This window comes from Pleurodeles waltl, chromosome 11 (assembly GCF_031143425.1).
Source record: "Pleurodeles waltl isolate 20211129_DDA chromosome 11, aPleWal1.hap1.20221129, whole genome shotgun sequence".
NCBI lineage: Eukaryota > Metazoa > Chordata > Amphibia > Caudata > Salamandridae > Pleurodeles > Pleurodeles waltl.
Genome location: NC_090450.1, coordinates 1,024,861,295 through 1,024,875,146, shown reverse-complemented (window position 1 = coordinate 1,024,875,146; position 13,852 = coordinate 1,024,861,295). Strand labels below are relative to the sequence as shown.

General features: G+C 50.6%; 1 protein-coding gene across 1 annotated transcript in view; it reads left to right on the top strand.

Annotated features, from left to right (window-relative positions):
* The window catches only part of AACS (acetoacetyl-CoA synthetase), a 285,977-nt gene that overhangs the window by 182,164 nt on the left and 89,961 nt on the right, over positions 1-13,852 (top strand). Inside the window, exons 10-12 of the mRNA XM_069215374.1 lie at positions 3,624-3,748; positions 10,896-10,960; positions 12,338-12,460. Coding sequence (XP_069071475.1) covers positions 3,624-3,748; positions 10,896-10,960; positions 12,338-12,460 — 313 coding nt within the window. The remainder of the gene's footprint in view (positions 1-3,623; positions 3,749-10,895; positions 10,961-12,337; positions 12,461-13,852) is intronic.

The window sequence follows — 13,852 nt, the reverse complement described above, 5'->3', positions numbered from 1 at the left end:
CCAAACTGATCTTTGTTGCAGGTAAGTTTTATGTATCAAATGCACTTTGTTTAGAATAAACAGTTTACAGGTAGGTAAGACTTTTCAGTTCCAAAAGTGGACCCAGTGAAGTTTCTCATAGAAAGCAACGCAGTCCCAGGGGAGGAAAAGGAACAGCACAAATCACAGGTACGTACCTGCCGTACGATCCCTTTCTTTGGTAAGTACTTGACGTACGATCCCTTTCTTTGGTAAGTACTTGACGTACGATCCCTTTCTTTGGTAAGTACTTGACTTACGATCCCTTTCTTTGGTAAGTACTTGACTTACGATCCCTTTCTTTGGTAAGTACTTGACGTACGATCCCTTTCTTTGGTAAGTACTTGACGTATGATCCCTTTCTTTGGTAAGTACTTGACGTACGATCCCTTTCTTTGGGAGTTAGGGTGTGCACAGGACAACGTTTAGGTTGACGCCGAGAGTGCACCACCAGCGACAACAGCCGGCCAGGTGCAGAGGTCAAAGTTGGTGTCTGGCGTCCAGTGGAATCCAGTGGAGACAGGGGGCACCTGAAAAGGACTTCTTGCAGGTAAATACCAGCAGCTTCAGGGCACAGACCCGGGGGGTTTAGATCAGCACCGGGGAGGTCACATGTCTGCACCAAACACACGCCCTCAGCGGCACAGGGGTGGCCGGTCGCAGGATGCGTAAACAGTGTCGGGCACTCAGTGCTTTTCAGTGAGGTAACCTCAGGGGTCACAAAGATGATGTAGGCTTCGTCCAGGGAATCAACTGAAGAAAACCAACTGCTGGACAGGTAAGTAGGAGCCCACTGGATGTTGCTGGACCGTCGGTTGGGTTCCTGAAGGCCGGGGGGCTGAGGGTGCAGGGGTACCTTTAGGCATCGGGAAATCTTCACCGGATCCGTTTACGGTCATGGAGGTCCTCTGGATTTAGGCTGCAGGCATCGTGGTATTGGTCAGGAGGTGCCAGCTCAGGGTGGACTCGTGATCGGAATCCCCTGGAGACTCTCCCTGGTCCGATGGGCCACTTGGACTCGGGCTGTGGGCTTCAGGTGCAGTGGGGGCAGGACTTGCGGAACCGGGACGGTTCTGGTGTCCTTCTTGGAGGTTTCTTGTGGACAGGGCTACTGTCCTTAGTAGATATTGGTCCTTGGGTAGGCAGGGAGTCATCTGGGGATTTGAAGAGGTCGCTGGTCCTGCAGGACGAGTCATCTTCTTTTAGCATGGGTCTTTGAAGCTGCAGGAAGGCAGGTAGGATTGGGGCCAAGTCAGTTGTTGTCTGGAGTCTTCTCTGCTGGTGCGGCTCTTCAGTCCTTCTTCTTATTGTTAGGTCACCAAGAATCTGAAGAGCAAGGTTCAGGGGTGCCTGTACATAGATTTAGGGGCGTTACAGGGGTCAGAGGGCAGAAGCCAATGGCTACTGGCCTTAAGGGTGGCTACACCCTTCCTGTGCCCACTCCGTTTGGGGAGGGGGGCACATTCCTAAACCTATTGGCTATCATCCTCCAAAACAATATGGGGGATCCTGCCAGGAGAGGTTCACCTCAGCTCTGGGCACCCTAGGGGTTGGTCCTAGCTGGGGAGGACACACCTCCTGGTGCTTAATAATTTTCCTGCCAGTCCTGCTGCCAAAAGTGGGGCCTGATTGAGGGCTGGGCATCTCCACTAGCTGGAGTGCCTTGCAACAGTGAAACCTGAGGCTGGAGCCTTTGAGGCTGACCGTCAAGTGTTGCAGAGGGAAGGTGTGAGGCACCTCCACCCAGAGCCGACTTTGTTCCTGACCAGAGAGAGCACAAAGGCTCTCACCCCATTGGGTTAGAAACTTGTATGGTAGTGGCAGGCTGGCACAGACTGGTCAGCTCTACACTAGAGGGTTGGGCAAAATACAGGGGACATCTCTGAGATGCCCTATGTGTGCATTTCTAAATAAATCCAACACTGGCATCAGTGTGGGTTTATTGTGCTAAGAAGTTTAATACCAAACTTCCCAGCCTTCAGTGAAGACATCATGGAGCTGTGGAGTACGCAGTGCCAGAGGGGTGCCAATTGTGGAAACAATGGTATAGTTTAGTGAAAGAGCACAGGTGCTGGGGTCTGGTTAGCAGGATCCCAGCACGCACTCAGTCAAGTTAGCATTAACATCAGGCAAAAAGTGTGTGTTTGTGGGGGGGGGGGATAACCATGCCAAAAAGGGGGACTTTCCTACACTTTGTTTCTTTTTGGCACCTTCTTTGATTCCATTGATGCAGGGCTGCTGGTCATAATAGCTTTATAGATGCTGCAGCTGGATTTGTAGATAGTGCAGGCTGGCAAGGAGAGGCAGTGGGGTTCCATCAGGGTGAGGGTGGTGTTGGTCATATTTATTCAGGCCTTGGTTGAGACCTGCGGCTGCCTTTAAGGCAGTGTGGTTCTAGGATGATGGAGAGCAGGGCGCTACCACCATCTAGAAGAAGCAGCAAGAGAACTGGAACAACAGTTCTGACACCGCTTCCTAGGAGAACGGTTTTACTTTATCACAGAGAGCTAGTACCACGCTGTATTCTTGGAGCATGAGGTCGGTTTCCAGGGAGAGGAGTGTAGCTTGCGCATAGTGTACTGAGGATGTGGCACATCTTTTCTCTGTACCTCCTACACCTGTCTGGTTGTCTCAGTAAAGTTGTTGTGGTTTGCACGTGCTGGTGTAGTGTGCTAGAGGACGGCTCAGCTCCATGTACATGTCAGGTTTTTTTAAGTGGTGTTTTTTCAAGAGTTGTGCTTTGTGTGTGGCGGGACGTTCACCCCAGATGCCTGTTGAGTTTCTCTGCTCTTCTTAGGGCTTCACTTGGTTGTAGTGTGTTGCCTTGACCAACCATGAAGTTATCATCCTTTGTCTATATGCTTGGACGTCAAATTGAAATGGTTTCTTTGTAGCAATTAGAACCGTTAAGTGGTGTAAAGAGGCATCAAGCTTTGTCCACCTATGGGGCTTTGCAGCATTATCTTGTAAGTGCTTCCCTTTGAGGTTTGTGGTTTCTTCCTGGCAGAGTGTGGATTATTTTACTTCAGATCTGTTTGTACCTACCAGAGATCTCTCAGAAGCGCTGAAATCAAATTAATTGTACTTTATGCTTCATACATCAACAGCAGGCACATGCGTCAAGAAGCAGTGAATGGTAGAGCGGCGAGTGAACTTATTGGTGGCACAGTTGGTGAGAGAACTGGAATCAGAGCAGTTGTGGGTCCAGTTTGTCATGAAAATGTAGAGTTTGGAAAATTGTACGTTCTTTGCTGGGAGAGGGGAAAAAGTGTGTGGGGGTGTATTGGTGCTCAGTGCAGTATTAAACATATACTTGTCAGGGTGTTTCATAGACAAGCTGGGTACGAAAGAGTTGTGTGCTTAGTGCAGCGGGGGCTCAGACCAGTACCTAATCAGGAGGAGGCTGATGATGTGGTCCGGTGACTGGTGATCCGTGGTCGTGCGATTGGTTGGTTATGGTGTGCTACGTTGTGGGTGTCTTTGCTGTGTCATTCTACAGTGTTGTATTGTGCGGTGGTGTTGTGGTTCAGCTGTCTGCAGATGGCTTAATGCTATAATGAGAGCTCTGCAGAGTGAGATGTTCACCTCAGCGTCTTGTCTCGTAGGCTGGCTGGATGATGTGGAACTGGCTTGTATCGGCGCTCGCTACGGGCGCATCTGTGGTCTTGTATGATGGATCTCCACTGGTGCCATCACCCAGTGTCATGTGGGACCTGATCGACCGGCTTGGGTAAGTGTCCTCTTCTCACCCAATATACTGTGGTACCTGGTGGACCGGCTTGGGTAAGTGTACTCTTCTCATCCAATATACTGTGGTACCTGGTGGACCGGCTTGGGTATGTGGGCTGTATTCACCCAACTTGCTGGGGGATCTTGTTGACTGGCTTGGGTAAGTCTGTTCTATTCAACCAAAGTGCTGCAGGACCTGGTTGACCAGCTTGGGTAAGTGTGTTGTAGTCACCTAGTTTGCTGTGGGACTGATGGACTAGCTTGAGTAAGTGTCCGGTAGTCACCAAATGTGTTGTGGGACCTTCAAGAGCAGCTTGGATGGGAACAGCGCTGAACAGACTCCCGGGAATGAATGTAGTGCAGTTACTCTTGCTGTGAGCATATTGAGGTTGCGAGTTTGACCTCGTCCAGTGTCTAAGCTTCATTCTCTTCCAGTGGATCCTCATCAATTTTATATATATATATATATATATATATATATATATATATATATATATATTCGATGGCATGTGTAGCTGCAGATACACAAGCTATGCATATCCATTCCGACATCTAGTGTTGGGCTCGGAGTGTTACAAGTTGTTTTTCTTCGAAGAAGTCTTTTCGGAGTTACGGGATTGAGTCACTCCTACTCTGGGTTCCATTGCGCATGGGCATCGACTCCAATGTTAGATTGTTTTCTTTCTGCCGTCGGGTTCGGATGTGTTTCCTCTCGCTCCAAGATTTTGATTCGGGAAAACCTTAGAAAACCTTCCTATTCGTCTGTATTTTTTCGATTGCGTTCTACAGGCAGTACTGTCGGAAACTTATTTTTTCGCCCTTCGGGGCGCGTGCGCCCGCTCGGGCCTATTCGGGCCTACCGCGTGGAAAGCCTGATGGATCGGACTCCATTCCGATTCTGACCTCGGTGCCACGCGAAGTATCCTTATACAGACCAGCACTTGGTTAGTAATTTGTGCCTTTCTCCAGACCATCGGGAGGAAAACTGTGAGGCCTGTTGATCGTTTCGTTCAAAAAAGACTCTCAGAGTTCGCAGAGGTAGAAGATTCGAAATGGCGTCGAAAAGCAGTGAACATCTCGACGTCGCTGAAGAAGAGCAGGCGCAAACAGAAGTCTCCGTCCGAGATACAGAATCCGAACAGGAATCAGAGGACGACAGACCCATCACAGCTGGACAGTATGTGAGTACGTCTGCCCCTACACTCCTGCACAAAAAACATTCTAAAGCCTTGGGTATACCACTGCCGGAAGGCCATGGTTCGGCCCGGAAAAAGACTGTCGGCGACCGTCCTTCGGGGTCGGCGCAGAAAAAGGCCACTACTTCGGAGTCGAGTAAACCTATCAAAGGCTCTACTTAGGACTCCGGTAAAAAAAAAACATTCGTCCAAAATTCGTCCTGCTTCAGAGCCGGGACCTTCCACTACATTTTCGGTACCGAAAAAAACAACAAACTTCGGAACCGGGTAAAAAATTCGAGAAACCCATAAAACCTCTGAGGAAGACTCTGACATTGAGCCCATTTTACAAATTATGGATGAGCGTCAATCCAGAATACACATCCATAAAGACACAGGAAAGATTGTTATTGCACCTCCTTTAAAAAAACAAAAAGAAAGCTAGCTTTCAGAGAGGAACTGGACTCTGTACAGCCACCAGCAAAGGTGCAAAAACAAAAAGCCGATACCTCTTCATACTTCTTCTCCTCATGCTCCCCAATTATCTGTCTCACCTCACACCAGCCCACCACCAATGCCTTCTGCAACACATTCATTATATTCACAAGGAGATATGGCAGACCCATGGGATCTTTATGACCCTGATCCCATCCCAGATAATGACCCAGATACTTACCCATCAAAACCATCTCCACCAGAAGATACCACTGCATACAACCAGGTCATATCCAGGGCAGCAGCTTCTCATGGGGTAACCATGCATCCAGAACAACTGGAAGAAGATTTCTTATTTAATACACTATCTTCAGCACATTCCAAATACCAGTGCCTCCCAGTGTTACCAGGCATGATAGAACATGCAGATCCAGTAAAATCTAGGATTATCACACCTAGAATAGATATAAAATATAAGCCTGCACCCTCTGACCCAGATTACATTACTCACCAGGCCCCTCCAGACTCATTGGTGGTCAGTGCAGCACGAAAGAGGGCAAATAGCCAGTCTTCAGCAGATGCACCTCCTCCAGATAAGGAGAGCAGAAAATGTGACGCAGCGGGAAAAAGAGCTGCTGCACAGGCAGCAAATCAACGGAGAATTGCTAATTCCCAAGCACTGCTAGCCCGCCATGATAGGGCCCATTTGGATGAAATGCAGGATATCATACAGCATCTCCCAAAAGAGCACCAGAAGAGGGCACAGCAAGTGGTATGGGGGGGGCAAGCGATTAGTACTAATCAAATAAGATCTTCCCTTGATGCTGCTGATGCAGCTGCAAGGAACGTAAACACGGCCATCACAATCAGAAGACACGCTTGGCTTCTCTCCTCTGGTTTTAAACCAGAAATTCAACAGGCTGTACTTAATGTGCCTTTTGATAAGAAGCACCTCTTTGGCCCAGAAGTGAACACCACTGTTGAAAAACGGAGAAAGAACTGGGCGCTTTGTACACCACTCCATATAGAGGCTCATTTTGCAGACCACAGTTTCCAGGAGGTTTAAAACCACAATCCTCTGAGGCTTCTACCTCACAAACAAAGCAACCACAAACCCAGTATCACGAGGTGGGTTTAGAGGAACATATAGAGAAATAGAAATAGAGGTAAATTCCAAACCTCTAAACAAGCAACAACACACCCTCAGCAGTGACTTCCCTCCCTTCCTTCCACACCTCTCCTGTGGGGGGAAGACATCCGCAGTTCCACTCTCATTGGCAAAATATCACCACAGACAACCGGGTATTATCAATTATCCGCAATGGCTATTGCCTAGCATTGATAAACACCCCTCCAAACATTCCAACAAGATATCACAGGTTGTCCCCAGAACATACGGTTCTGTTACAACAAGAGGTTCAATCTTTACTGTTAAAACAAGCAATAGAATTAGTTCCACATTCTCAACAAGGAACAGGAGTATACTCACTATTCTCCTGATTCCCCAAAAAGACTGCACCCTCAGGCCCATATTAGACCTCAGCCCCTCAATCTGTACATCTTGTCAGAACATTTTCACATGGTAACTCAGCAAGATGTTATTCCACTGCTGCAAAAACAAGATTTTATGACTGCTCTAGACCTCAAAGATGCATACTTTCACATACCCATCCAGCTCACAGAAAATACCTCGGTTTGTCATAGCAGGAAAACACTACCAGTTCAAGGTGTTGCCATTTGGCATAACAACAGCTCCAAGGGTGTTCACAAAGTGTCTAGCGGTAGTAGCAGCCTACCTAAGAAGACAACATATACATGTCTTTCCGTATCTAGACGATTGGCTAATAAAATCAAGCAATCCTACACAATGCCAAAACCATACTCGTTATATAATAGAAACTCTGCACACACTATGGTTTTCTATAAACTACTAAAAGTCACACCTTCAACCAGCACAACTACCACTGTATCTAGGTGCTATCCTAAATACTCAACTAGTTCTAGTGTATTCAAATATACAAAGAATACAAGCTTTCCAAAACTTAAAACCACTCATACAGCAAAATCAATAATACACTGTAAGATTTATCAAGAAAATTCTAGAAATGATGGCATGTTGCATAGCAATAATCCCGCATGCAAGATTCAACATGAGGCCCTTACACCAGGGCCGTGCACGACACTGGCCACAGGCACACGGTCAGCTTCAAGATCTAGGGGGTTATTCTAACTTTGGAGGAGTGCTAATCCGTCCCAAAAGTGAAGGTAAAGTGACGGATATACCACCAGCCGTATTACGAGTTCCATAGGATATAATGGACTCGTAATACGGCTGGTGGTAAATCCGTCACTTTTCCGTCACTTTTGGGACGGATTAACACTTCCTCCGAAGTTAGAATAACCCCCCTAGTGTTGATAGATCGCCAAACACATAAGTCCCTTCAATGATGGAATCGCAGCAATTTAATGAAGGGGGGGTCGTTTCAAGACCCTGTGCCTCAGACCATAATTACAACAGATGCATCAATGATTGGTTGGGGAGCTCACCTAAACAATCACACCATTCAAGGGCAACGGGATGTCAAACAGAAACAGCTACACATAAACCAGTTAGAATTATTAGCTGTGTTCCTTGCCCTAAAAGCATTTCAACCTCTTCTCAAACAGAAGAATGTTCTCATAAAAACAGACAACATGATAACCAGGCTATCCACCGCTTTTTTGGGAGGACTAACTGCTTTGTAGTCTATGCACAGCATGTGTATCTGCAGCTACACATGCGATCGAACGGAAAATGTCACTTACCCAGTGTACATCTGTTCGTGGCATGTAGTGCTGCGGATTCACATGCACCCTCCCTCCTCCCCAGGAGCCTGTAGCCGTTTTAGTTGCATTAAAAGTGTACATATGTAAATATTTTTAACTTTAATACGCTATGTACATACACATTTACTCCATTGCATGGGCACCTCTGGTATCCTTACTTTAACAACTCCTACCTCACCCTCTGCGTGGAAAACAATCTAAGATGGAGTCGAAGACCACGGGCAATGGAGCCGAAAGAGAGGAGTCTCTCGGTCTCGTGACTTGAAAAGACTTCTTCGAAGAAAAACAACTTGTAACACTCCGGGCCCAACACTAGATGGCAGGATAATGCACAGCATGTGAATCTGCAGCGCAACATGCCACGAACAGATGTACACTGGGTAAGTGACATTTTCCATATATAAATATATACATATCTATATATATATGTATGTATATGTGTTATGTGCTCTGGGGTCCCCGCGCAAGTGGGAATAATTCTGTGCTTATGACTTTGATGAGGATTCCCCTGGAAGAGAAGTAAGATTACAGGGAAGTAATTTATCCTTCTTTCCTGTGGCTCAGGCAGAATGCACAATCCCTGTAAGTAAGCAGTGGACATCCACCCACAGGGCTCTTCCATTGTTCTGAAGCTTCACAGCACCAGGAAGTTCTTGCACTGACCACTGCTACCCATCTGCTGCTCTCCTGTGATTCTTCATTCAGCACCTCGTCAGTGGGTTTATGGTCCATGGTTGCACTGCGCCTTCTTGCTAGTAATGGCCACACGCATGGATGCCGCTGTGAAGGAGCGGGATTATGTGAAGGGTTGCACTGCGCCTTCTGCGCTATCAATGGCTACACCCATGGATGCTGCTGTGAAGGAGTGGGATTATGTGAAGGGTTGCACTGCGCCTTCTGCGCTATCAATGGCTACACCCATGGACGCCGCTGTGAAGGAGCGGGATTATGTCAAGGGTTGCACTGCGCCTACTTCGCTATCAATGGCTACACCCATGGACGCCGCTGTGAAGGAGCAGGATTATGTGAAGGGTTGCTCCGCGCCTTCTACGCTATCAATGGCTACACCCATGGACGCCGCTGTGAAGGAGCGGGATTATGTGAAGGGTTGCACCGCACCTTCTGCGCTATCAATGGCTACACCCATGGACGCCGCTGTGAAGGAGTGGGATTATGTGAAGGGTTGCACTGCGCCTTCTGCGCTATCAATGGCTACACCCATGCCTTCTGCGCTATCAATGGCTACACCCATGGACGCCGCTGTGAAGGACCGGGATTATGTGAAGGGTTGCACTGCGCCTTCTGCGCTATCAATGGCTACACCCATGGACGCCGCTGTGAAGGAGTGGGATTATGTGAAGGGTTGCACTGCGCCCTCTGCGATATCAATGGCTACACCCATGGACGCCGCTGTGAAGAAGCTGGATTATGTGAGGGGTTGCACTGCGCCTTCTGCGCTATCAATGGCCACACCCATGGACGCTGCTGTGAAGGAGCGGGATTATGTCAATGTTTGCACTGCGCCTTCTGCGCTATCAATGGCCACACCCATGGACGCTGCTGTGAAGGAGCGGGATTATGTCAATGTTTGCACTGCGCCCTCTGCGATATCAATGGCTACACCCATGGACGCCGCTGTGAAGTAGCGGGATTATGTGAAGGGTTGCACTGCGCATTCTGCGCTATCGATGGCTACTGTGAAGGACGCTGGATTATGGTTTGAACTGCGCCCTCTGCGCTATCAATGGCTACACTCATGGACGCCGCTCTGAAGGAGCAGGATTATGTGAGGGGTTGCACTGCGCCTTCTGCGCTATCAATGGCTACACCCATGGATGCTGCTGTGAAGGAGTGGGATTATGTGAAGGGTTGCACTGCGCTTTCTGTGCTATCAATGTCCACACCCATGATCGCTGCTGTGAAGAAGTGGGATTATGTGAGGGGTTGCACTGCGCCTTCTGCGCTATCAATGGCTACACCCATGAACGCTGCTGTGAAGAAGTGGGATTATGTGAAGGGTTGCACCTCGCCTTCTGCGCTATCAATGGCTACACCCATGCCTTCTACGCTATCAATGGCTACACCAATGGACGCCGCTGTGAAGGAGCAGTATTATGTGAAGGGTTGTACTGCGCCTTGTGTGCTATCAGTGGCTACACCCATGGACCCTGCTGTGAAGGAGCGGGATTATGTGAAGGGTTGCACTGCGCCTTCTGCGCTATCAATGGCTACACCCATGGACGCCGCTGTGATGGAGTGGGATTATATCAATGGTTGCACTGCGCCTTCTGCGCTATTAATGGCTACACCCATGGATGCTGCTGTGAAGGAGTGGGATTATGTGAAGGGTTGCACTGCGCTTTCTGTGCTATCAATGGCTACACCCATGGATGCTGCTGTGAAGGAGTGGGATTATGTGAAGGTTGCACTGTGCCTTCTGTGCTATCAATGGCTACACCATTGCAGCACCTTGGGCCGGTCATCAAGGGTGTGATATTCCCAAATATGTTGCTTGGAGGGCTGCCTGCTCCATACCCCGTATCAGATCTCTCCCCGCTGTAGCCCCAGGAGCTGAATGCTGAAGGTTTGATATTCAGTGATGTGCTGCTTGAAGGAAGGTATTTAGCTCTGCACCCTAAATGTCTCTCTCAGCCAGTCCTGTGATTCATCGCTCCCTGTCCAATGAACTGCCCCATCTTTTCTCTCTTACAGAATTACTATCCTGGGAACTGGGGCCAAGTGGTTAGCAGTGTTGGAGGAGAAGAACCTCAAACCACGTAAGACTTTGTGTGTGCCTGCTCTGCGTATCCCTCTGCTCTGCGTATCCCTCTGCTCTGCTCTGCCTGTCCCTCTGATCTGCCTGTCCCTCTGCTCTGCCTGTCCCTCTGCTCTTCCTGCCCCTCTGCTCTGCGTGTGCCTCTGCTCTTCCTGCCCCTCTGCGCGTGCCTCTGCTCTGCGCATGTCTCTACTCTGCGCTTGTCTCTGCTTTGCCCTTCCCACTGCTTTGCCCTTCCCACTTCTATGCTCGTGCCTCTGATCTGCGCGTGCCTCTGCTCTGTGTGTGTTTCTTCTCCTGGGTAGTGCTCTATGTGCTATTGCTCTCTGTGTACCTGCCGGTGCTCTGTGTGCACCTGGTCCTGTCCTGAGCTGTGTTTTGTATGTGCAGGAAATCTGTGTGCCTGCTCCTGGTTTGTCCACTGTGCCTGCTCCTGTGCTGTGTTCTGTGTGTCCTGATTTGAGTGTGCCTACCCCCAGGCAACAGTAGTGTTGGCACTGGCGATGGCAGTGGTCCGCTCTGCTGTGCCTGCTATTTGTGTGCATGCTTCTTTGGAGTGTTCTATTCCCACGTCTTTGTTTGCTTGCACTGTGCGTGCCAGTAGTTGTCTTCTGTGCACCTTCTCCAAAGCTCTGCTCTCTGCGTGCCTGCTCTGTGTTCCCTGCTTTGTTTGTGCCAGATGTTGAAATGCACTCTGTCTGCCTGCCTCTGGCCTGTGCTCTGTCTCTCCTGCTCCCTGTCTGTGCTCTGTATCTGCTTCCCACTGTAGGTTCATTCGCAGCCCCGACACCACAAGGGTTACTTCACGGATACATTCACCACCTGAACACTCCATAGATTAATTCACAACCACACACAAATAACACGTTTATTCACATTAATTCATAGCCCACACTCCCTTGGGGGTTCATTCACAGCCTTCACACCCCAGGGGTTCATTCACAGCCGACACACCGCATGGGTTCATTCACAGCCTTCATACCCCAGTGGTTCATTCACAGCCTTCACACCCTAAGGGTTCAATCACAGACATCACACCCCAGGGGTTCGTTCACAGTCTGCACACTTCAAGGATCTCTTCTTAGATTCATTTATTGCTTCACGCGCCATGTGTCCATTCACAGCCCCCAAACACCAAGGGTTTCTTTGCAGATTCACGGATCCATTCATAGCTGCAAACCCCTGGGGCTCATTCACAACCCGCTCACTGCAGGGGGTTCATTCACAGCCCGCACACCCCAAAGGTTCATTCACAGACTGAACACCCAGGGGATTCATTCACAGATCCATTCACAGCCCGCACACCCCAGGGGTTCTTTCGTGGTCTTCCACACTTAGGTTTAGTTGCTTCACCTCATGTTTCCTCTTGTTTTTTTAGGTGAAACCCATAATCTCCAGACTCTTCACACCATCCTGTCCACAGGATCGCCTCTGAAGCCTCAGAGCTATGAGTATGTCTACAAGCACATCAAGAGCAGTGTCCTGCTGGGCTCCATATCAGGTGAGGCACATGCTTTTCCGTCTCAGGTGAGGCGTGTGCTTTTCCGTCTCAGGTGAGGCGTGTACTTTTCCATCTCAGGAGAGGCGGGTGCTTCTCCGTCTCAGGTGAGGCTGGTGCTTCTCCATCACAGGTGAGGCGGGTGCTTCTCCGTCACAGGTGAGGAGGGTGCTTCTCCGTCTCAGGTGAGGCGGGTGCTTCTGCGTCTCAGGTGAGTCGGGTGCCCTCCGTCTCAGGTGAGGCGAGTGCCTCTCCGTCTCAGGTGAGGCGGGTGCCTCTCCGTCTCAGGTGAGGCAGGTGTGTCTCCGTCTCAGGTGAGGCGAGTGCCTCTCCGTCTCAGGTGAGGCGAGTGCCTCTCCGTCTCAGGTGAGGCGGGTGCCTCTCCGTCTCAGGTGAGGCGGGTGCCTCTCCGTCTCAGGTGAGGCGGGTGCCTCTCCGTCTCAGGTGAGGCGGGTGCCTCTCCGTCTCAGGTGAGGCGGGTGCCTCTCCGTCTCAGGTGAGGCGGGTGCCTCCCCGTCTCAGGTGAGGCGGGTGCCTCCCCGTCTCAGGTGAGGCGGGTGCCTCCCCGTCTCAGGTGAGGCGGGTGCCTCTCCGTCTCAGGTGAGGCGGGTGCCTCTCCGTCTCAGGTGATCAGGTGAGGCGGGTGCCTCTCTGTCTCAGGTGAGGCGGGTGCCTCTCTGTCTCAGGTGAGGCGGGTGCCTCTCGGTCTCAGGTGAGGCGGGTGCCTCTCGGTCTCAGGTGAGGCGGGTGCCTCTCGGTCTCAGGTGAGGCGGGTGCCTCTCGGTCTCAGGTGAGGCGGGTGCCTCTCGGTCTCAGGTGAGGCGGGTGCCTCTCGGTCTCAGGTGAGGCGGGTGCCTCTCGGTCTCAGGTGAGGCGGGTGCCTCTCGGTCTCAGGTGAGGCGGGTGCCTCTCGGTCTCAGGTGAGGCGGGTGCCTCTCTGTCTCAGGTGAGGCGGGTGCCTCTCTGTCTCAGGTGAGGCGGGTGCCTCTCTGTCTCAGGTGAGGCGGGTGCCTCTCTGTCTCAGGTGAGGCGGGTGCCTCTCTGTCACAGGTGAGGCGGGTGCCTCTCTGTCTCAGGTGAGGCGGGTGCCTCTCTGTCTCAGGTGAGGCGGGTGCCTCTCTGTCTCAGGTGAGGCGGGTGCCTCTCTGTCTCAGGTGAGGCGGGTGCCTCTCTGTCTCAGGTGAGGCGGGTGCCTCTCTGTCTCAGGTGAGGCGGGTGCCTCTCTGTCTCAGGTGAGGCGGGTGCCTCTCTGTCACAGGTGAGGCGGGTGCCTCTCTGTCACAGGTGAGGCGGGTGCCTCTCTGTCACAGGTGAGGCGGGTGCCTCTCCGTCTCAGGTGAGGCGGGTGCTTCTCCCTCTTAGATGAGGCGGGTGCGTCTCCGTCTCAGGTGAGGC